This window comes from Lagenorhynchus albirostris, chromosome 19 (assembly GCF_949774975.1).
Source record: "Lagenorhynchus albirostris chromosome 19, mLagAlb1.1, whole genome shotgun sequence".
Classification (NCBI taxonomy): Eukaryota; Metazoa; Chordata; class Mammalia; order Artiodactyla; family Delphinidae; genus Lagenorhynchus; species Lagenorhynchus albirostris.
Genome location: NC_083113.1, coordinates 17,050,569 through 17,073,574, shown reverse-complemented (window position 1 = coordinate 17,073,574; position 23,006 = coordinate 17,050,569). Strand labels below are relative to the sequence as shown.

The 23,006-nt window shown below is 54.9% G+C and overlaps 1 protein-coding gene and 1 long non-coding RNA gene across 2 annotated transcripts; one reads left to right on the top strand and one right to left on the bottom strand.

Annotated features, from left to right (window-relative positions):
• Positions 1–1,823: 1,823 nt before the first annotated feature.
• ATP4A (ATPase H+/K+ transporting subunit alpha) lies at positions 1,824–15,239 on the bottom strand. Its single transcript, XM_060130677.1, has 21 exons — positions 15,072–15,239; positions 14,904–14,963; positions 14,122–14,325; positions 12,835–12,948; positions 12,344–12,596; positions 11,806–12,074; positions 10,912–11,110; positions 10,422–10,531; positions 10,201–10,335; positions 9,490–9,682; positions 8,257–8,432; positions 7,636–7,772; positions 7,399–7,549; positions 7,135–7,303; positions 6,889–7,043; positions 5,497–5,620; positions 4,894–5,039; positions 3,150–3,283; positions 2,630–2,731; positions 2,450–2,541; positions 1,824–2,236 (listed from the first exon to the last, which is right to left on the bottom strand). The coding sequence occupies exons 1-21, from the start codon at positions 15,237–15,239 to the stop codon at positions 2,208–2,210; spliced, it is 3,120 nt and encodes a 1,039-aa protein (XP_059986660.1). The 3' UTR covers positions 1,824–2,207.
• Positions 10,209–17,675, top strand: LOC132509545 (uncharacterized). The gene is made up of 4 exons (XR_009537049.1): positions 10,209–10,476; positions 11,380–11,566; positions 12,531–12,618; positions 16,579–17,675. It is a non-coding gene; the product is annotated as an uncharacterized LOC132509545 (long non-coding RNA).
• Positions 17,676–23,006: the final 5,331 nt, after the last annotated feature.

Here is a 23,006-nt window from a genome sequence, read left to right as displayed (position 1 = left end):
TGGTATTTTCAGAGGGAGCATTTACCCTGAGGTGGGGCAACCACCATCTAGCCCCACCTCCTCCTCATCGCTCCTAGTCAAGACAGGGTCCACAGGGGTCTTGGGTGGGGAGGTGAGAGGTCACCCTGAGTTTGATATGAAAAGGGAGTAGATGGGGCGCTCCCCCAGCCCACGTCCGTGGATATGCAGTGGCATTGCTTTCTCTCGGACCGCCATCCTATGCCCCATGTAGCCTTTTGCACATATTGGGACAGTGAGGGTTGCAGAAATGACTGTTAAACAACTATTTGCTGAGCAGGCACTCTGATCCAGGCCCCTTACTGGTGGCCACCTGTCTGTGAAACAGTCCCAGCTGTCATGGGGCTCAGGGACAATCAGGGAGCACAGGCCAGAGGGATCAGGGCTGTGATGGGTGAAGCCTGGTGGGACTGGTGGGCCTGATTCGCTAGACTACAGTGATCAGGGCTGTGATGGGAAAAGAGGGCTATGTCTGTCCTGGAGGAGAGGATGTGTGAGCTGAGACCAAGAGGATGTTAGTGGAGCAGAGAGAAGGAAGCAGGTATCAAGGCCCGTGTAAAGGCCTTGAAGTCAGAGAGAGGGCCTGGCCTTTCCAGTGAAGCAAGAGCTGGTTGGAATGAGTTCGGGGGGCGGGGGCTTGTGAGACTGCAGAAGTCAGCAGGGGCCAGATGACAGAAGGCTCTGAGCCTGGGCAGTGGGGAGCCACGGAGAGTTCTAGGCAGGCGAAGGACAGTCAGTTTGGGCTTTAGGAAGAGCTCATGGCTGCTGGGTGGATGGGGAGACTCAAGGCAGAAGGCCGGCCTGGACCAGGGCAGGGCTGGCAGGGGTAGGAGGAGAGTGGCTAGAAGCAGAGTAGACAGGTGGTGACCAGCTTATTTGGCCAGGTGGGGTGGGGGTGGGGGGAGTAGGGAGATGACCAGTGAGAAAGGAAAGAGTGAAGGAGCCCAGGGTAACCCAAGTTTGGGGTTTGTAAGCTCCCCGAGGGCTCATTACATTTCCCAGGGAGAAGGAGCTGCGATGATGGGACGGTGGGATCAGGTCTGGAGGATGATGCAGAGGCCAGTGTGGGTCCCCTCGAACACGCTGGGGGCAAGCTGGAGACAGATGTGGGCACCACTGCAGACAGAACTGAGGCCAGTGGGGAAGGGGGTACTGTGCCGATGAGGAAGGAGAAGCCTGCGGTCCAGCCAGAGAGACTCGTCAAAGAAAGGGGAAGAGGGGCAAGAAAGGGGACTGGGAAAAGCAGTGGCAAAGGTGGGGGGGGGCGTGCTGTGGACAGCGGAGTCTCCAACAGGGGAGTTGGAGGGCTAACTTCAGGTGAGGGGTGTGAGGAGGGGACCTGTGACGTGGCCTCCAGGAGTTGGTTGGGACTAACCAGTGATAGGGTGCCCATTGCAGCTGCAAAGGCATAAGTGGAATCAGAGAGGAAGCTCCTGTGAAGGGGGGAGGGGATGCTTGAGGTGGAAAGGATTCTGACCAGAGAGGGAGAGTGGGTGCTGAGAAAGGAGAGCCCAGAGGTGGTGTTCAGCTAGTGGAGCGGTTAAAGGCACCTCTCTGGAGAGGGCCCGTGGCCACATCCAGCTCGCCTAGAAATGCTGTAACCTAGGCAAAGAGATGGGAATTCACTCCCCCAAGCAGCGTTTACTGAGTACCTACTATGTGCCAGGCTGTGTTCTAGAAACTGGAGATACAGCCGGGAACAAATAGCCCCTAAGTTGTAGGGCTGTGGGAGATCAAAGGGGCTCATGAAAAAACACTTAATAAGACGATGCCCAGCACTGAATAAAAACACAGTGGACGTGAGCTGGTTTATTGCTATCATGCAGACATGAGTGTGTTTTTAAAGAAGACCCCCCAAGCAGCCCTCTTGCTGGCCTGGAGTCCTAAGGACAGAGCCACGTCACGGGAGCTGCTCGTTCCCACTCCCCCCACCATTCAGGAGGGGGCTTCCCTGAGGCCAGCTCAGAGAACTGGGCCTAGGGACTGCTCCTCCGGGAGGGTGGATGGGGAAGGGGAGTGGGGAGGGTCTCCCCAAGGTTGAGCTGCCGTGGGCCACAAGAGCAGACACAGGTGGGGCTGGGGCTCTTGACTGCTCAGATGTTTTGGTGGCTGTCCGGAGGGTCCCATGTGTCCCCCACCCCCACCCCTACTGTGGTGGATTCGAGGATGGCTTGAAGACAGCAGTCCTTCTAATAGTAGAGTTCCTGGTCCCACCAGCCTGGGAGAGAGAGAGAAAGGAGACTCAGTGCTGGGGGGATTGGGGGCGGGGCTGGGGGCGGGGGGAGCCAGGGGCTCAGAGGTTATAGCTCAGTGGTGGTTTGATATGGAGGGTCAAGGGCTTGGAGGTGAAGTACTGGAAATCAAAGGTCAGGGCCGCTGCTCTGAGAAAGTTTCAGCCCTCCATCCCCAGGTCCCCAGTCTCCACACTCACTCCCTGGGCAGCAGCGAACTCCAAGTTTCCGGATCTCATCATAGACGAAGATGAGGAGGCCAAAGGGCATGGGGACCAGCCACCACTGGAACCTGAGGCACAGGCGAGATGGCAAGGTCAAGGCTATCCCCAGGTCTGTGTGCTGCAGGCCCACCCCGGTGCAGCTCACAACCACCTCACCGAATGGGCATGAAGTTGAAGATGTTGGGCATTCCGGGGCAGTAGCACAGGAAGCAGCCGATGCAGACCTGGAACACGATGGCGATCACCAGGATCCTGTTCCTGCAGGTGGGGCAGGATGGGAGAGGCTCAGACTGGCAGACACAGGACAAAGATAGGCCATGAGGAGTTGGGGACCGGATGGGAATCAGGGTACTGGGTCAGAGGAGGTCAGATAGCGGCAGCAGGGAGATGTTCTAAACATCGAACACGGGCATGGCCCGCGCCTCTCCAGCAGTGGACAGCAACTCTGTCGGCATCACCCCGTTAGCTGATGAAACATAGACGGGCCAGTTGAGAGGCATGAGGTGGGAGCTATTGGCCAGCTATTGATAAGGAACGTTAGCACCTGCACCGGCACATCAGCACATCCAGTGCTGGGGTTTGCTGGCTGCAGTAAACCCTGGTCAGGACCTGCTGGGAGTTGCAACCAGGGCTCGGAGGGCAGGGTGGGGGCGGGGCTGGGGCCAGCTGGGGACACCTGAAGAAGCCCTGCTGGAAGGCAGAGAGGCGGCGTGTCTTGCGGATGAGGACGTCGGCAATCTGGCACATCTCGATGCTGATGAAGAACACGGTGTAACAGGTGTACTGCTGGTACAGGCGCTGCCCGAACGTCTGTGGGACAGGAGAGAACACGAGCAGCCTGAACCCAGGCGGAGAGCCTCTGCAGGCAGCTGGGCCTGCGGGGCCTAGGGCCACGAACCCCTAAATACTCCTTTCCTTGCGTCAGAGGCTGGGGTGGGGGCAGAGGAGAGATGCAGGATCTGCCACGTTTTCAGGGCCCCAGAGTGCAGGGCCTAGAAACCTGGCCTAGCGCAGCTTGGCCGTCACTGCCTGGGCAAGCGGTAGGCCAGGCCAGTTGCTTTCATAATGAAAAGAGTGATGTAGAATGTCCCGGGCACCCGAAAGGAGGCACCTGGGAAAAGGGAATTCGAATCCTGAGGCAGGATTTTCAAAGTCCAGTGACTCCAGGACCCAGGCAGATGGCAAAAATGACCACAATGGGCCAGATGGGCCTCTGAGGAACACGACACATGCCCTTTCAAAGGGGGTAGCCACTATTCAGTCCACTTCTTCAGTGTAACTATTTTTATACATATCAGTTAATTGTGTAAGGAACACTTACTATGCTCCAGGTCCCAAGTGTTTCGCATGTATTATCTCATTTAATCCTCCTAATAATCCTAAGAGGTGGATTGGTGGTATTCAAACTTCAACATACATCAGAATCCCCAGAAGAACTGGTTAAAACACAAGCCCCACCCCCAGAGTCTCTGATCCCAGAGGTCTGAGGGGGAAACTGAGAATCTACATTTCAAACAAGTTCCCAGGTAATGCTGCTGGTCTGGGGACCACACTGTGAAAATCACCACGGTGAAAATCACTGAGATAATTTCAGTATATTATTATGCTCTCCACTTTAGAGGTGGGCAAACTGAGGCACAGAGAGGCAGAATACCTTGCCCAGGGTCACACAGCTGTGAGGAGCAGTGGCAGACAATGAATCCAAGCAGTTTGGCTCTAAGATCTATATTCTTTTTTTTTTTTTTTTTTTTTTTTGCGGTACACGGGCCTCTCACTGCTGTGGCCTCTCCCGCTGTGGAGCACAGGCTCCGGACGCGCAGGCTCAGCAGCCATGGCTCACGGGCCCAGCCGCTCCGCGGCATGTGGGATCTTCCCGGACTGGGGCACGAACCTGTGTCCCCTGCATCGGCAGGCGGACTCTCAACCACTGCACCACCATCTTAGGATGCCCTAAGATCTATATTCTTAACCACGACAGTAAATGTTTAAGGGGAATATCCTGATCTGTCGCTCTGTAGAGCAAACTAAACACACCCGCTAGCCAGATCTAGCCTCTCTGCTCCAGACTTTCACTCAAGTCAGCCACACATGCAAATACTCTGTGTAAGTGATGCTGCGGGGAAAATAACAGAATGGGGGTGGGGGGTGGGGTGGGGGGGGTGGTACTGGCTCCACACCTGAGACGATGTGTTGCTGTCAGGGCAGAGAGGACCCATGTGCAGCTGGGGTCATCAGAAGCAGGAGTTCAGAGCTCAGGACAGTGGTGGGAAAGGCCCCTCACCCCAGAACTGGCAGAGAGCCTGGGTGTCTGGGAGGCTCTGGCTGAGCTCAGTCTCACGTGGAGGAATGAGTGTGGGCCACACTCAAGGTAGGTGGCATCCCATGAGTCACGGGACTCATGGGATAGGGCAGGGGCTCACCCACTCCTGGCCATAGCTGTCCTGCAGATCTTGTAGGTGGTGGTTCTCCCAGTATGGCCGGAGCCCCACACACAGCAAAGGGAACCAGCCCTCCTGGGCCATGGCCGTGAAGTAGTCAGTGAAGCCAGCAAATGACTGGATGGCACCTGGGAGAGAGGCAAGGAGGCACAGGGAGATACAGAGAGACAGGGTCAGGGACACACACACAGAGACAGGAACACAGAAACAGTGGCATGGAGACAGACAAGAACACAGTGACAGACATGGAGAGACAGACACAGAGACAAGGACTCCAAGAGAGATTGACAGGGACACAAGAGACAGGACACAGAGAGAGGCAGGAACAGAGACACACCCAGAGAACCCAAAAAAGACAGGAGGCAGTGACCCAGGGACAGGGTCATGGAGAATGAGGCCTGGGACAGAGAAGGGACACTGGGGACCATAGAGACCATTGTGTGCAGACACAGACTCAGAGAATGACAGAGATCCAGGGTCAAATGCAGACACCAAGATCCAGAACAAGGCAGAGCCCCCGTTAGAGACTCCACGGCAGGCGAGCAGCCCTGCAGAGGAGCCCACGCCCCACCCCGGGGCACGCACCGATCTGGAAGTAGGAGTAGGCAGCCAGGGGCTCGTTGACCAATCGGTCACGCTTCGGGTTCCGTGGACGCAGGTGCATGATGTCACTCTCGGCCTTCTCGTACGCCAGGGACACAGAGGGGAACTGGCCAGGAGTGGAAGGAACTGGGGTTGATGGCTCGCCTGGGCCCCTGTCCCCGACTCTCTGGAGCCCCCCTCCCCGCTGCAGTGGGCAGGGACAGAAGTGAGGTTAGGAGGCAGGACCCACGGTGACCACACAGCCACACCTGCCTGGACAGCCTGGGTCCAGCTGGCCCTTGTCAGGAATGTCAGCATATCCAGTCCACATGTGTGTGCCCATCTGTCTTGGTGTCCGCCTCCATCAGAGCATCTGCATTTTCTCTGCTATTGGGCGTTCTCTGTCTCTGCCTTTCTTGGCCCCCCTCCTCTCTGTCCTCCTCTCTGTCTGTTTCTTCTCTGGGGTCCTCTGGTCTTGGCCTGTTTCCCTGTTGCGCGCTCTTTCTCTCTTTCTGTCCCTTACTTTCTTCATTTCTTTGTCCCCATCTCCAGTCTCTTTCTCTGTGACTGTGCCCCTGCTTTTTTGTCTCTGTGTTCCTGTCTCTATATCTCTGTCACTCTCTATCTCTGAATCTCTTCTGTCTCTCTGTGTACATGTGTCCTCCTCCCTGTCCCCCACCCCATCTGTTTGTGGACACAGAGTGGCAGCAGAGTGTACTGACTGAGGGCAGAGGTTCTGGGGTACCTGAATACCTGGGCTTGAATCCCTGCTGTGCCACTTATCAGCTGTGTGACCTGGGGCAAGCCGCTCGAGCTGTCTAAGCCTCAGTTAGCTCATCAGTAAAATGGGTATGATAAAGAACTAAAGCTCATCTCATAGAGTAGTTATGAGGACAAAATTAAGTAATTAATGTGTGCCTGGCCCAGAGCAGACATTATGTAAGTGCTGTTGAATAAAGGTGTGACGTGGCCGTGCACCTGGCTGCATTTGTGGCTGGATCTGAGGATCTTTTCTGTCTCTCTGCCTTGGAGTCTATCTGATGCTGTTTATCTGTCCATGTCTGTTGAGGGATGTCTGTCTGTGATCCAAGTTTGGCCAGATATCCGCGTCTGTAAAATCTCTGTTTGTCTGAGTGTCCATATCTGAGTCCATGTGTCCATGAATCTGTCCTTGCCTATCTGAGTGTCCACCTATGTGTCCCCGTCTGTAATTCTGTCCGTGGCTACCTTCCTGCCTGCCTGTGTGTCCACATCTGGCTGCCTGGTATACACACATCTGTATCACTCTGAGTTCAAGACTTTCCGTGGTGGTCTCTTGTCCCTCACCCCTGTCTGTGGGCATATGTCTCCGGGCACCGTGTGGGTGGGGGGCACTGGGGCATCATGTAGACTCACGATGTCAGTACAGAGTTCTATGAAGAGGATGGTGATGCACCCGAGGGGCAGGGGCACGCTGACGGTGATGTAAATAAGGTACGGCGTCAGTTCAGGGATGTTCTTGGTCAGTGTGTAGGCGATGGACTTTTTCAGGTTGTCAAAGATCAGTCGGCCTGTGGGAGTACAGCAGGCACCTCAGTCTCCTCAGAGCCCACTTCCTCCTGTGCCCACACCGCCTGCCCCCATCTCTGACCCAGCCCGGACCCTGTTCCACGCCTGTCACAATGGAGGCAAAGTTGTCATCCAGCAGGATCATGTCGGCTGCATTTTTAGCGGCATCCGAGCCGGCGATGCCCATGGCCACGCCAATGTCTGCCTTCTTCAGGGCTGGGGAGTCATTCACACCATCCCCCGTCACAGCCACGATTGCACCCTGCAGGCAGTGGGTACAGGTGGGAGGTTGGTCAGTGAGAGGGCAGCCCAGGGCCAGCCAAGCCCACCTGCTTGCCTTCATCAGCAGGGTCGCACCAGTCGCTGGCAGCTCTCCACAATCACCAGCTTCTGCTGGGGGCTGGTACGAGCAAACACCATCTCAGGGTGGGTACGCAGTGCCTCGACCAGCTCTGATGGGTCCATGTCCTTCAGCTGCATGCCATTGATCACACAGGCGCGGGCATCCCTAGGGAGGGAGGTGGGAGGGCATCGCTGGGGCCTCAGTCTGTGTGGGGTGTGGGAAGAACCACAGGAAGGCTGAAGGGGGCTTACTTCCGGTTAACCTGCTCCACGGGCACACGGAGGCGGGAAGCGATGTCCTCCACTGTCTCACTGCCTTCTGAGATGATGCCCACACTGGCTGCAATGGCCTTGGCTGTGATGGGGTGGTCACCTGTCACCATGATCACCTGTAAGGGGAACCAGCAGACCCTTGACCCCTTCAGATTAACCCACTCTCCCTGTCCTCCCCAGTGGACATCCCCCAGCCCCAGCCATAGTGATTGGTTCAGAGATGAACATGTGACCCAATCTGGTACAACTGTCAGAGAGGCATTCTTTTTTCGATGGGGTGGCTAAACAGGTGGGACGTTAGTTGGAGCTGCTGGAGGGTGGTCATCTTTGTCCACCACAATGGAGAACTGCTTGAGAATAAAGCCAGCAGAGAGAAAAGCAGAGCTGAGACGTGGAGAAAGGCAAGTTCCTAAAGACATTGAATTCCTGGATCCAGCTATACCTGAAGCTTCATTCCCCAGAACTTTTCAGTTCTTGAACCAATATATTCCTTTGTGGTTCAAGCCATTTTCGGGTGGGTTTCTGTCACAGGGCCCCTCATCCCCAAACACTGCCATCCTCTGTTCTCACCCCTGCCTGGTCCTCTCCCCAGGGACATACCCGGATGCCTGCTGTACGGCACTTGAGCACAGCATCAGGAACGGTGGCCCGGGGTGGGTCTATCATGGATACGAGTCCCGCAAAGCACAGGCCACTGGTTGGAAAGTTCATGTCCTCCACGTCGAAGGCATAGCCATGCGGGTAGTCCTTCTCACTCAGGTAGAGCTGGCAGAAGCCTGACCAGAAACAGGGAAGTCAGAGAGGAGTCCTGGGTGAACCCTTTCATAGCAAGGCCAGGTGATGAGTAAAATCACCAGGTGCCTTGCACCAAGCACCTATGGGTGCCTGACCCTGTGCTGAATCCTTCATTCACATTACAGTTAACCCTCTGTATCCACAGGTTCCACATCTGCAGACTTAACCAACTGTGGATCAAAACTATTCTGGGAAAAATTCCAGAATATTCCAAAAAGTAAAACTTGAATTTGCCACACACTGACAGCTACTTACATGGCATTTACATTGTATTAGCCATTATAAGTAATCTAGAGACGATTTTAAGTATATGGAAGGAAGTGCATAGGTTATATGCAAATACTCCACCATTTTACATAAGGGATTTGCACATCTGCAGATTTTGTTATCTGTCGGGTAAGGGTGTGGGGGAGTGTGGTGGGTGTCCTGGAACCAATCCCCATAGATACTGAGGGACAATTGTATCTGAATCCATCCCCACAACCGCTCTGTGAGGCTACTAGCATCCTCATCTTGCAAATGATGAAACAGGTTTAGAGAAGGGACGTTTCTTGCCAGAGGTCACACACCAAGTAAAGTGGAAGATCCAGAAATTGGACCACAGGTTTGTGCCTTCCGGAGTTGAGGCAGGGGTTAGGGAAGTTTAAGGAGTCGAGACAAAAATTGGCGGGCGGGGGTGGGGGGCGGAGGTCAAAGGGTCAAGAGGAGTACGCTGAAAGGCAGAGGTGAAAGAAAGCAAGGGCAGGTCATCAGCTGGGGCAAGAGCTGGGGAAAATCAAGGGATCACAGGTTGGGTCAGGATAGGTAAGACCCAGGTGAGAACAGGTTGGGAGAGGTTGGGTCAAGGTAGGCATTGAGGACAGGGTTCAGGACTGAGATAGGGAAAGTCAAAGTTGAGCGTGTAGACTGGGGCAGGTCAACTGTCAAGCAATGATGGGAAAGGTCAGGGTCAGGGCTGGGCCGGGAAGGTCGGGCAGGCTCCGTGCTAGCGCCTCCTCGCACGCGGGTTTAACCTCTACCCTGGCTTGGGGGTCTTACCCAGGACGCGTTCGCCCAGGCCTCCCAAGCTGAGGTAGGCAGTCTGGAAGGCCTCGCGCCATTGCTCATCCAGCGGCAGCTCCTGGCCCTTGATGAGGATGGAGCTACAGCGCTCCAGCACGCGCTCTGGGGCGCCCTTCATTACAAGCACGTGCCTCGGGTCGCGCGGGTCCTCCAGGGTGTGGATGGACAACTGTGGGAGGAGGAGGAGGCGGTGTTGTGGGCGAGGTCAAGAGGGAGGGGCGGGGCTTGGGGAACGGCGGGGCTGACGGCGCCCAAGCGCTGCCGGAATAGCTCTGGGAAGGTCAGGCTGGGACCGAGGCTTGCTTAGTGGGCAGGTCCTTGGTAGAGGCTGAGGGTTGGGGCGGACCTAGGGGCCTAGTTAGGGGACTGGGCGTGGGGAACGGGCAGAATTTGGGTCGGAGTTGGACTGGAGCGGGATTTGGATTAGGAGCTTCTCCCCACCGAGGGCCTGACAGGTGAGAGCGGGTGGAGCGCCCGGGACCTCGGTGAGGTTTGGCTGTGGGCGGGGCGGGAGATGTGGGTGGGCGGGACGGGAGATGTGGGTGGGGTTTGGCTGTGGAGAGGGAGGGGACTGAGAGTGAAGCCCAGCCGCAGGCCCGTCCTGAATGTGGGTGGGGCCTGAAGTGGGCAGGGCTTTCTGTGGGCGGGACGGGACCGTGGGCGGGGCCGGCCGCGGCGGGTGCACACCTGGAACTTGTTGGTGGAGTTGAAGGGGATCTCGCAGACTTTGGGGAAGCGCTCGCGGTAGCCCATGGCATTGCCCAGCGTCAGCTCCGAGAACTTGAGCAGCGCAGTCTCCGACGCGTCCCCGATCACGATGCGCTGGGAACGCAGGCCGGTGTCAGGAGCGCTCCCGGCTGCAGCAGGAGGCTTCCGGGATCCCCTCCCCCGAGCGCCCCGGCTCTCACCTTGGGCACGGGCACTGCGTCCTGGCCCGACTTGAAGGCAGCACGATTACACAGGGTGAGAACGCGGCACAACGCCCGCCACGTCTCCGAGGACTGGTCAAACGTCTGCCCTGGAGGTCAGGCATCCAGGCTGGGGCCGCGAAGGAGCTCTCCCATACCAGAACCGAGCCCCGCCCCCCGGAATCAGGACTGGATCCCCGCCCCAGACCTGGGTGGGACCCAAACAACTCCTCATACCCCAGGACCGAGTTTTCTCTCCAGACTCAGTATCGTCTCCCATGAGACCCAATAAGTACCAAGCCCCTTCACAGACTTGCAGCTTAGTCCCCTCCCTAGACCCAGGACGCAGCCCTTCGCCTGATCAGATGGAGCCCCCTCTCCATTAATGCAAAGCCCTCCCCAGGCTCCCTTCAGTAACCGCAGAGCTCCCCACTAGGTCTCCACCATCTACCAGCTCCTGCCCACCTGCTGTCTCCTCCCACCCCCACACCTGACTGGTCTTCTGTAGTGTCAGCAGTGTGGATGTGGTTGTCGAACCACAGATGGGACACAGTCATGCGGTTCTGAGTGAGGGTCCCCGTCTTGTCAGAGCAGATCACTGACGTGGAGCCCAGTGTCTCCACTGCTTCCAAGTTCTTGACTACACAGTTCTTGCTGGCCAGCCGCTTGGCTGTCAGGGACAGGCAGACCTGGGGGAAGGGTGAGAAATGCAGGCTTGGGGACCAGGCCTTGCTCCCAGTGCCACTTCCCTCCTCTCCCGGCACCGGGGATCCTTTACCCTAGCCACAGTACTGCCTATGCAGCATCCCCCTGCAAAGAGTAGGCTTTTTCTTGCCTCCAAGCTTTCGTCCAGCCTGTGCTTTCCACTTGGGATGCCTCCCCAATCTGTCCACCAGATATACGTAGCCAGGCCCTGCTCTAAGCTGCCCTAGCTGAGATTCTATAATTTCTCTTACAGCACAATCAAAATGAGAAAACTAACATTTCCTGAGCCTCCCCTTGGGCTGGCCCTGGACTGAGTGCTGACTCTTGAAGGCTACCCACAGCCTTCAACACTGGACCTCAGCCGCCTCCTGTCAAAGCCCCTGCCCGTTCATCTCTGAGTCCTCAGCGTGTGGCACAGGACATGGCCCAGAATAGCCCCGGTGGGTGTTTCCTGAATGGATGGGATAAGTGGAGAGATGGGGATGGGGGGGGATGGGGGGGATGGATTGGGGTGAGGATGGATGGGGGAGGATGGATGATGGGAAGGTGGGTGGGTGGATGGGAGCAAAATGGATAGATGGACAGATAGGGAGAGGATGGAGGGAAGCCCGGATGAACGAACAGACAGACGGACAGGCCTCTCAGCTCACTGCACCGCTCTTCTGCTTCCCCAACTCACTGTGACAGTGGCCAGCAGCCCTTCAGGCACATAGGCTACCACAATGGCCATGAAGAATACCATGGCCCGCAGGAAGGTGTAGCCAATGCACATGGCCACTATGAAAAATGTGGCACCGAAGAGGATGGCCAGGCCTGCGATGATGTCCACAAAATGTTCAATTTCGATAGCGATGGGTGTCTTCTCATTTTCTACTCCCGAGGCCAGTGATGCGATGCGCCCGATGATGGTGCGGTCGCCGGTGCTCACCACCAGGCCCTGCGCGGTGCCTGCAGTGGAGCCAAGAGGGTGACTCAGCGCCGGGTGGGCAGCACTGGGGGCGCGCACAGTGGCGTGAACCAAAGGAGGGGCAGTCATGGAAGGCAGCGGGGGCAGCGTGACCTGGGAAGGGGTGGCAATAGTGGGAGCTAGAGAGGCGGTGTGACCCGAAGAGTTGGCAGTCACGCGATGTAGAGAGGCAGTGTGTCTCGGAAGGAAGCAAAAGGGGGCAGTGGAGGCAGCGTGGTCAGCTGGGCGGGTGGGTGGGGACCTCACGGACCCTCAAGGCACATGGTGGAGAAGAAGGCGATGTTGCGGGTCTCCAGGGGGCTCTCGTGCGTGCACTCGGGCGAGCGGGTCTGCGGCTCAGACTCTCCAGTCAGCGAGGAGTTGTCCACCTTGCAGCCCTGGGCCTGCAGGATGCGGATGTCGGCTGGCACTCGATCCCCGCCTTTCATCTCCACCAGGTCGCCCACCACCAGCTGATCTGCGTTGATCTGGAACTTGTCCCCGTCTCGGATCACCGTTGCTTGCTGTGGGGCAAGAGCACCAGAGGTGAGCAGGGTAGGGAATGGGGGTAGAAGTTGCTGCATGCGGTGGGGAGGTGGGGAGGTGAAAAGTGGGGAGAGGTGAGGACCTGTGGGGAGAGATGGAGGCCAGGGATGAAGGGCGGGCTGGGCCTGATGGGAGGGGCCACAGAGAGATGCCAGGAGACTGCCAGTGCCCCTGTGGAGACTTGGAACCTCAAGTGGCCAGGGGCTGGAGACCCACCTGGGGTACGAGGTTCTTGAAGCTGGCGATGATGTTGGTGCTCTTAAACTCCTGATAGTAGCCGAAGCAGCCAGTGACCACAACCACAGCAATGAGGGCCAGGGCCAGGTATAGCTGGCAGAGGTGGAGAGGGGCTGGGTTATGACTCAGGGCTGGAAGCTCCCTGCCTGGGGCCACCTGCCTGCTCTCTGGTGCCCTGGTAGTTTTCCTCCAAGGTCACCTCCGTGGTTTTCCCCCACTCTACTAGGAAGCCTCAGGCACTATTTCCTGTGACCTGTGTCCCTGTCCCCATGTTCTTCATATCCCACATTCAACTGCCCTGTATTCTCTATGTCTTATGTCCCTGTGTCCATACATCCCATTTCCTCTGGCTCTGTGGCCCCATACCCTATGACTTGTGCCCCATGTCACCATGAACCTTGGTGGTATGTGTTCCATTTTCCTGTGCCCCCCAAGTCTTGCGTTCCCCACAGTCCTCTGTCCCATGTTCCCGTGTTCTAAATTCCCTGTGTTCCAAGGTTCATATTCTGTGTTTTCATCGTCTGTGTGCCATCCTCTGTGTCCCCTATACCAACAGTTCCTGTGCCCTCACATCCCCATTTCCACGTGTGCTGCAGATCTCATGCTTCGTTTTCTGTGTCCTCCATGACCAGTGTCCCATGTCTCAAATTCCAGGTGCCTATGTCCGATGTCTCCCCATGTCTATGTACTCTTGAGTCCCCATTCTGTGTCACATGTCCTAAGACTTTTCAAGCCTCTGTCCAATGTCACATGTGCCTACATCCCCATGTCCCTTGTCCTGACCCTGGTCATATATCCAATGTCCTCTTGTCCTCCATCTCACTATTCTCTATTTCTCTGTGCTCCCATGTCTAATATCTTATGTCTCTCCATGTACTGTGTCCTGAGTCTTGTATCTCTTGTGTCCCCATGCCCTTGTGTCCCCATGTGTGAGTCCCAGTGTCCCCTGTGCCCTCTGTCCTTGGCCTGTCCCATGCCTTCTGTTTCCCAAGTCCCATATCTTAAGTGTTGCATGTCTATGTCTTTGTATCCCTGCCTATGTCCTCTATCTCTGTGACACAGTCTCTCCTGCGTCCCCTGTGACCTATGTCCTTGGGTCTGTCTCATATCCCAATGTCCTTTGGCCCCCGTGACCCATGTCTTAGAGATGTTTTCCATCTCTCTATATCCCCATCATATGTCATTCGTGTTCTGAGTCCCATGCTCAATGTCCTCTGTCCCCCAGGTCCCTGTGTCCCATGTCTGGCCCCAGCACCCGCCACTCACATTGTCGTCTGTGGTGAGGTCGCCCTCGCTGGCCTGGATGGCAAAGGCAATGAGGCAGATGGCAGCGGCCACCCACATGAGGCACTGCAGACCGCCCGCCAGCTGCCGGGCGAACTTGACATACTCGGGGGTGCCCCGCGGCGGCCTCAGGGCGTTGGGCCCGTCCCGCAGCAGCAGCTCGGCGGCCAGGCTGGCAGACAGGCCCTGGGGGCGGGAGGAGTGGGGTCTTGGTGGTCACTAAGGACTCTCCTCTCATCAGTGAGAGCTCTCCTTCCCTGCCTCCCTCTCCCTGCCCCCCCCTTGCCTTGCGCCTCTTCCTTTCTTTCTCCGTCTTTGTTGCCGCCCCTCTCCCCATCCCTTCTTTGTGTCTCTCTCTTCTCTCCCACCTTTCTCTCAGTGTCTTTCTTCCTGCTGTTTCTGTCTCTCTTCTGTCTCTTTTTATCTGCTTCTCTTACCTTCTCTCTCTGTTTGGTCTGTTTGGCCCTTTCTAATGTGTTTCTCTCTCTCTCCCTCCCTCCCTCCCTCCCTCTCTCTCCCTCCCTCCCTCCCTCTCTCTCCCTCCCTCCCTCTCTCTCTCTCTCTCTCCCCCCCTTCCCCCACACTCTCTCTCCCTCTCCCTCTCCCCCCCTCCCTCCCCCACCTCTCTCCCTCTCTCTCTCTCTCTCTCTCTCTCTCTCTCTCTCTCTCTCCCCCCCTCCCTCCCTCCCTCTCCCCCCACCCACCGCGCCCCCAACCCCCAGCTCCTCTTCCCTATACCCACCCCTCCCTCTGCCCCAGCTCACCTTGGTCGCACTGGTCCGGTATTTCTGTTCCAGCTCGGGTACTGACAGCTGGTGGTCGTTCTGCATGGAGGAGGCACAACACTCACTGTCTCGCGGGTCCCCACCCCTCCCCTTGCCCAGCCCCGCCCCGCCCCCCACCCCACCAGGCCCCCTGGGGCCTCTGCTCACAATCTCCATCTCCTTCTTCATGTTCTCCAGCTTCTCCTTCCTCTTGCCCCCTCCACTGCCCGCCTTCTTCTTGCTCATCTTGGCTGCCATGTCCCCACTGGGACCAGGACCCAGCTCTACCTGGTACAGCTCGTAATTCTCCTGGGGGGTGGGAGACAGGGAAGGCATCAGGTCCCTCTGGAACCCCTGCCTCCAACCTCCACCCCCCGACCCCTGACCCTACTCACTGCCTTCCCCATGGTGCCCGGTGCAGCCGCCCTCCTTTGCCGGAGACGGAACCTGGGACCTGGACCAGCCCTGATATACCCAGGGAGAGAGGAGGTGGAGCAGGGCGGACCTGATTACAGCTGATCACGGGGCTCCTTGGGGTGACCTCCAGGCCCGGGCAGCTTGGGCATTCCCTACTGGGCTGCTCTACCTGCCCGGACCCCATCGCAACCTGTCACTGAGATCAGGGAACCACTGGGAATAGCTGTACTAACAAGAGGAATAGCAAACATACGGTGCTCATTATGTGCCTGGCACTGTGCTAAGGGCTTTCACATATTAATTTATTTAACCTCACAACTACCCTTTGAGGTGAGTGCCATTCTTACCCACTCCCCTTACAGATGGGGAGACTGAGGCACAGAGGGGTGAAGTCACTTGCCCATGTCCCCAAGCTAGGACGTGGGAGGCAGGACGCAGAACCAGGCAGATTGGCTGCAGAGTGTCCTCTTCGAAGCCGCGCCAGACACCTGGAGGAGGGGTGGGGGGGTGCTCACAGCAGTCGCTGTAATAGCTGTCAGTTCAGGGAGCACTTGCTCAGTGCTGGGTCTGCCCTGTGTGCTTTGCTTGAATGCTTCCTTAGCTCCTCACAACAGCCCTGCAAAGTTACGTTCTCTTATTAGCCCCCATTGTACAGATGGGGAAACTGAGGCACAGAGAGGTGAAGGACTTTGCCTAAGGTTGTGATGACTAAGTATCAGGGACAGGATTCCAGCCCAGGTTTGACCCCGGAGCCTGGCTCTCCTATGGTACCATCAGTGAAAACACTCACACTTCACAGCAGCACTGCCAAACATGTGCCAGGTGCTACACATATGTGTTCTCATGGGTCCTTGCAAGAAACCCCTGTGAAGGCAGCACTATTATTCCCATTGTGCAGAGGGGGAAACTGAGGCTCAGAGGACCCCAGAGGCATGCCCCACTCCAGCTACAGCCATCACAGCCCTCAATCATTCCCCTGTCCCCACCCCAACCTGCCCAGGTGGGGAAACCACGGTACAAAGTAGGGAAAGGACTTTTTGAACTTGGTGCTTAGTGCCAGGTTTGAGGTCTGGGAACCCCCTCGAAACCCCTCCATTCAGGGATCTCCATGGGCAGACGTGAGGGGCTGGCCTGGTGGAATGGCAGGTCCTTGATATTCTCATGCTTGGGCCTCACAGGGTGGACGTGTCTCCAGGGGCAAGTGTGGGTAGATCTGATAAGATAATTGCTTTGGCAATGTCCTTCTCTTCTGGCGCAGGTCACCTGGGAGCAGCCGGAGCCTCTCCCCACCACCACCCAGCTGCAGGAAACCCCAAGAGAGGAGGCAGGGCTGAAGTCACACACACTGCCCTTACAATGAGTCCACTTGTTCACTGGGGGCTTCTCTCTCTGAGTCACATGAGTAAAACAGCTTGTGTTACTCCTCTGCTTACAACCCTCCAAGGGCTTCCCTTCTCACTCAGAATAAACTCCAAAATCATTCCTGCAAGCTCTGGCCCCAGCTCACCTGCCCCAGCTGTCTCTACTGCCAAGCCATTGGCACTGGCCTTGCTGTGCTTTGTACAGGCCAAGGTCATTCCTGCCCCAGGGCCTTTGCACCTGCAGTTCCTGCTGCCTGGTACCCTGTTCCTTAGATGTCAGCATGGCTTTTTCTCACCTCCAAGTCTCAGCTCATATGTCACCTCTTCAGAGAGTCCTCAGTTATAATACTGCATCCCCATCAGGCTCCATCCCCTCATTCTGTTTACACACACCCTTTATCCCAACCTGACATTGTATCTCATTTGTTTGGTGTCAATCTTGTCCCATGAGAGGGAAGACCAGGACTTGGTTGTGTTTGCTGCTGTATACACAGCACCCAGAACAGTGCTCTCAGACACACAATAGTTGCTCAACAGTCACTGTTGGATTGAAACAGGATTTATCTCTTCGAGTGGTTGGGAACATTCACTAGCAAACTTGGAGCACCGGCCAGGCCCTCAGGAAGTCTCAGTCATTGGGAACTCATCTGGTGCCTCTCGCTGTGTCCAGGGCCTGGGGCAGATATGCAGTCATGCCTGCACAGACTAGGGAAGCCCACAACCTAAGTCACAGATGGAGAGACCGAGGCAACATCACTGGAGGCAGAGGGCTGACCTGTGATACTGTGCAGACCTCTGTCAAAACTCAGGGACTCTCCTTCTCTGGTCCCTGTCTCATTTGTTTTTCTCATTTCTTAGTTTTGTTATGTTAATTTTCAATGCTTTATATTAAATATTTTAGACCTACAAGTTACAGGGATGGTGAAATGAACTCCTGCCTACCCTTCACCTAAATTTAACAGCTTGACCATGTCTGTGCTATATAGATAGATAGATAGATGTTGGCTGAATCATTTGAGAGTAATTTAGAGACAGGATGCTTGTTTATCCATAAATACTTAGCATGTGTCTTCTATGAATAAGGACACTCTCTTACATAACCACAGTCCAATGATCAAATTCAAGAAATTAACATGATATGACACTATGAACTAACTTAGAGAATTTGTTTGAATTTCCCCATTTTTTCCTCTCCTGTCATTTTCTTGGTCGAGGATCCAATCCAGGACCACACTTTGCATTTAGTCGTCCTGGCTCCTTAGTCTCCTCCAATCCGTGACATTTCCCCAGTCTTTCCTTGCCTTTCATGACCTTGACATTTTGGAAGCTATCTCCGTTATTTTGTATAATATCCCTCGGTTTGAGTTTGCCTGTGTCTTCTCGTGATTGGCAGAAGCACAGCCGAGATGTGTGTCCTGCATCATGTCAGGGTGGGCTTTATTTTTGAGCCTTCAAGCAGTTTGGAACGGGGTGGACATTTGGGGGATATTAAGAGGCTTAGGTAATGACCAGAGGGCTGTTCTATGATCTCTTTATTTTCTATTCAAAACACTGACACAGGGCTTCCCTGGTGGCGCAGTGGTTGAGAGTCCGCCTGCCGATGCAGGGGACACGGGTTCGTGCCCCAGTCCGGGAAGATCCCACATGCCACGGAGCGGCTAGGCCCGTGAGCCATGGCCGCTGAGCCTGCGTGTCCGGAGACTATGCTCTGCAACAGGAGAGGACACAACAGTGAGAGGCCCGCGTACCTCAAAAAAAAAAAAAAAAAAAAACACTGACACAGTCACAGTTGGCACTCAGCTGGACTGGTGATTCAAACAGTGGAAACACAGCCTCTGCCTGAGCCCCCAGACCTTCCATACTCGGCCCAGCCTGACCCTGCTCTAGCCTCAGGGCCTCATCCATTCTGACTGGTCAGTGCCCAGTTAAATTTTTTTTTTCAGCCCCCCTGATTACACAGCCTTCAGATGGTACACAGCTTTCAAGTTCTGTGTCTTTGGAGGATCTTTGCTTGTGCATTTATTCCTTCATTGCGTGTCCAAGCAACCCTAACCCTGTCTCAGGAGTGGACACAGGCGGTTGCCCACAGGCAGGATCTGGATAAAGCGGGAGGTGCGCCAACGTTGGCACTTGAAGCGGCGCCGGGGCGGACTGTGCCATGTGGAGAGGGGACGGGCAACTCCCGGCACCATTCGGGGGCAAAGACGTCTCACAAGAATCTCGCAAGCGTGACACGATCCATTCAGCACGGCGGAGCAAGATTTCTCTGAGCCTGGGGCACACGGATCATGGAGAATTTTTTGAGAACAATTAATGGTCAGAATTGAAAAAAATTTTCCTGACTGTTAGAGGACAGACTATTAAATGGATGGCAAACATTTGAGTCGGTTTTCAGGCGAATTTGAACAAGAGTTTCCTAGAATCGTGACCACAAACACTCTTAGGGGCTCAGCGTCCTACAAGGCCTGCTGGAATCAGACCCCTGGCTGTCCCTCCTTCTTCCCCTGTGCCACTTCCCCTCCATGGTTTAGGATGTCCGCTTGTCAAAACGATCATTTCAAGGGAACTCCCTGGAGGTCCAGTGGTTAGGACTCCTCGCTCTCATTGCCAAGGGCGCAGGTTCGATCCCTTCTCAGGGAACTAAGATCCCACAAGCCGCGCAGCGAGTCCAAAAAAAAAAAAAAAAAATCGTTTCAAGACTTTGGCACGTGCAGTTTCCTCTGACTGAAACACTCGCCCTGTGTCTCCCCCACGTTCAACTACCTCTTGTCTTTCCTGCTCCAGCACAGATGTCCCTTCCTCCAGGAAATCTGGGACAACCCGCCAGGCTGGGTCAGGTACCCACCGTGGGCTCCCACAGACCCCTAGGCTTCCCTTTCCCAGCCCTGACCACTCTGACCCTTAATTCCTTCTTCACAAGCCTGACCAGTCTGGGCTGTCGCTATTTGGTGACATTTCACCTCCCCGCTGGACTTGCAGGATGGGATCCAGGATGCCTCAGTCACCACTCTGTGCCTGCACCACCCAGCCCAGAGTCGGCCCAGGCTGGCCTTTGCTGAGTGAAAGAACTCATTGTGACCTTGATTTTCTGTCTGTGTTTGGTCTCTGATAAGATAATGGACTCAGCAATGCCCTTCGCCTCCTGGGCAGGTCACCCTTCCCCCACCTGCATCCCCCACTCCAGACCCTGGGAAGATTGATGCTAGGGGTCCAGTAGGCAGGCACCTTGCTTCCCCTTCTTCTTCCAGCTGGCAGGGGAGCAGGCAGTGGGTCACGGAGTGAGGGGCAAGGTCACCCCAGCCTGGCTAAGCTGGCAGCCAGGTCTCCTGTGTTCTGCTCCTTTCCCACCTTTGTCCAGAAGTGCAAAGGCCAACTGTCCTCAGGAAGTTGCCAGGCTTCCTTATCTGGGATCTTAAAATCACATCCCGAATCCAACCATCTCTCCTTTCTCTGCTCCCACTCTGGTTCAACTTCCATCCCTTCCTGCCTGGGCTCTCGCAGCAGCCTCCTCCCTGGTCTCCCTGCTCCCATCCCGCCCCTACAGTCTGCTCCCCACATGAGGCCAGAAGGAGCCTGTGAACCCCTGAGTCAAACCAGGGCCCTCCTGGCTCAGAGCCCTCCTGGGGCTCCACCTCACTCCAGCTAAAAGCCAGGTCCTCACATTGGGACCCGAGGTCCTGGTGAGCTGCCCTGTTTCCTCCCTGACCTCACCTCCTCCCACCCTCCCCCACCCCCAGGTCCACACCAGCCACACTGGCCTCCCTGCTGTGCCTCAGACACAGTGAACAGCATCCTGCCTCCTGGCCTTTGTATTTGCTGTTTCCTCTTCCTGGAATGCTCTTCCCCCAGATTCTGCACAGCCCCCTCTCTCCCTCCATCGGGTCTTTACACAACTGTTGTCTTCCCAGTGAGACTCCTTGACTAACCTAATTAAAATTGTAACCCGTGGTCTCCCTCCTGCCCTCTCCATCTCCATCACCTTCTCCACTGTCCCCCACCAATAGCATTTATCACCTTCTAACTTACAAAATTTTTCTTATTTATCTGGGTTTTTCTGTATTTTTTGAATCCTCCTGATAGAATGTGAGCTCCATGAGGGCAGGCTCACCTCATGCCTATTTTTGTTTGTTTGTTTGGTTGGTTGGTTTTTTTGACTAATGTATCCCCAGTGCCTAGAATAGCAAATAGTGGGCACACAACAAACTTTTGTTGAATGAATAAATCTCGGGTCCCTGGGACACTCAACAGTATGCAGCAGCCATCATAGTCACAAATACTAACATGGACACGTGGTCCTGCCTTGGGATGATGTTCCTTGTCCATCAAAGACACAAGTCCCCAACATAAAACAGCGGGACGGACACACACAGACACAGTGTCCGGAAACCCAGGATAACAGCTGACACTCACTGAGAACTTATCGCACTCAGCCCTGGCTTCAGTGACTATACGTGTGAGCTCGTTTCATCCTCACAATAACCTCATCAGGAAAGTACTGTTTTTATTCCTATTTCACTATGAAGAAACTGAGGGGCAGAGAAGTTAAATGACTTGGCCAGGGTCACACAGCTAGTAAGTGGCAGAGCCAGGATTTGAACACAGGTAGGCTGGCTGGAGAGTCCTCACAGACTTGCGGATACACAGAATCACACCAGACACCATTTGACAAAAAGGCCTCACATGAAAACCAACCTCCATTCAATGATTTATGGAATGTTTACTGAGCACCTACTACATGCCAAACTTTTTGTTGAGCACTGAGATTTGCAGTGAAAAAAACAGTCACGGTCCTGCCTGCCCGTGGTCCTTGTATTCTGGGGTGGGGGGACGTTGGGGGGTAAGGAGGGGAGGGCAGGGCCAGGACACAACTCTGGGAAGCACACTATTAAAGAAGATGAAAGCACAGTCTGAGAGCTGTGAGAACCAGGAAAGGGGTGAGGGTAGGTGCTCAGGAGACAAAGGATAAGGGAGCCTCATGAAGGAGGGTGGGTTCAGCAATGTCTTGCGTTTTTGAGAGCCCCCAGGACCCAACACAGAACCTGGCACATAGCAGGTGGTTCACTATTTGCTGAATGAAGGCATGGCTGGAGGAGTCAAAGGCAAAACTCACAGATGTTTGATAGAAACCGTGAGAACTCAAGGCTGCATTTTATGATTAGGGCAGGCCGACTCCCCACTCCCCACTCCCCATGCCTGACAGGGAAGTTGAGAAAATAGAGTTAGAAAAGGTATTCTTGGATAGAGAAGTATGCAAAGTTCAGCATGGGGTTCAGAAGCCAAAATGAGGGATACAGGTCTCTTGATCTAACTGTCTAAACTGGGAGCCAAAATTCCGGAAGGGGGTGGTGAGGAGATGCAACATCTTTGATAAGACTTCCTCCAACTTCTAGTCAATCAGAAGAGGAGAATCAACAAGTGGGACTGGGGACTTCCCTGGCGGTCCAGTGGTAAAGAATCCACCTTCCAATGCAGGGGATGCGGGTTCGATCCCTGGTCAGGAAACTAAGATCCCACATGCCTCGGGGCAACTAAACCCGCGTGCCACAACTACTGAGCTCCAGCGCCTCAACTGGAGAGCCTGCTGGCCGCAAACTACAGAGCCCACGCACCCTGGAACCTCACCACAACTACGGAGAGAAAACTCAGATGCCACAACTAGCGCACAAAGATCCCATGTGCCGCAACTAAGACACTACGCAGCCATAAATAAATAAATAAATAAATCTTTAAAAAAAAAAAAAAAAAGGAGAGACTGGATCAGCCTAATCAGGAGAGTAAGCCAGTCCATACCAACTGTCAGCCAGTTGGTAAAAAAGAACAGAGGGGTGGGCAGGGCCAGCATAATCAGGACAGCGGATCTGTCCAGGACACACCCCCTGTGCATGTCAGCCAATCATGAAAGGAGGACAAAGTGATGCTAGGGCTGGACGAGCAGCTGGCTGGTATGAATTCCTAGGCTATGTATTCCTTCTTGTCTTTCCAGCCAATCAGGAATGAGAGAGCGGAGGAACAGCTTTGCTTTTTTCTTTCAGTACTTTGAAAATGTCATTCTAATGTCTCCTGGTTTCAATTATTTCTGATGAGAAGATAATCCTTAGTTGATAACACTATATTGTATAACTGAAATTTGATAAGAGGGTCAAATATAAATGTCCTCTCACACACACACAAAGGTAAATAAATATGTGAGGTGATTGATGGGGGAATCCTTTCACAATGCATATGTGTATCAAATCATCACGTTGTACACTTTAAATACCTTACACTTTTGTTTGTCAATTATACCTCAATAAAACCAGAAAAATAAAGAAGATCGTTTTAGGGG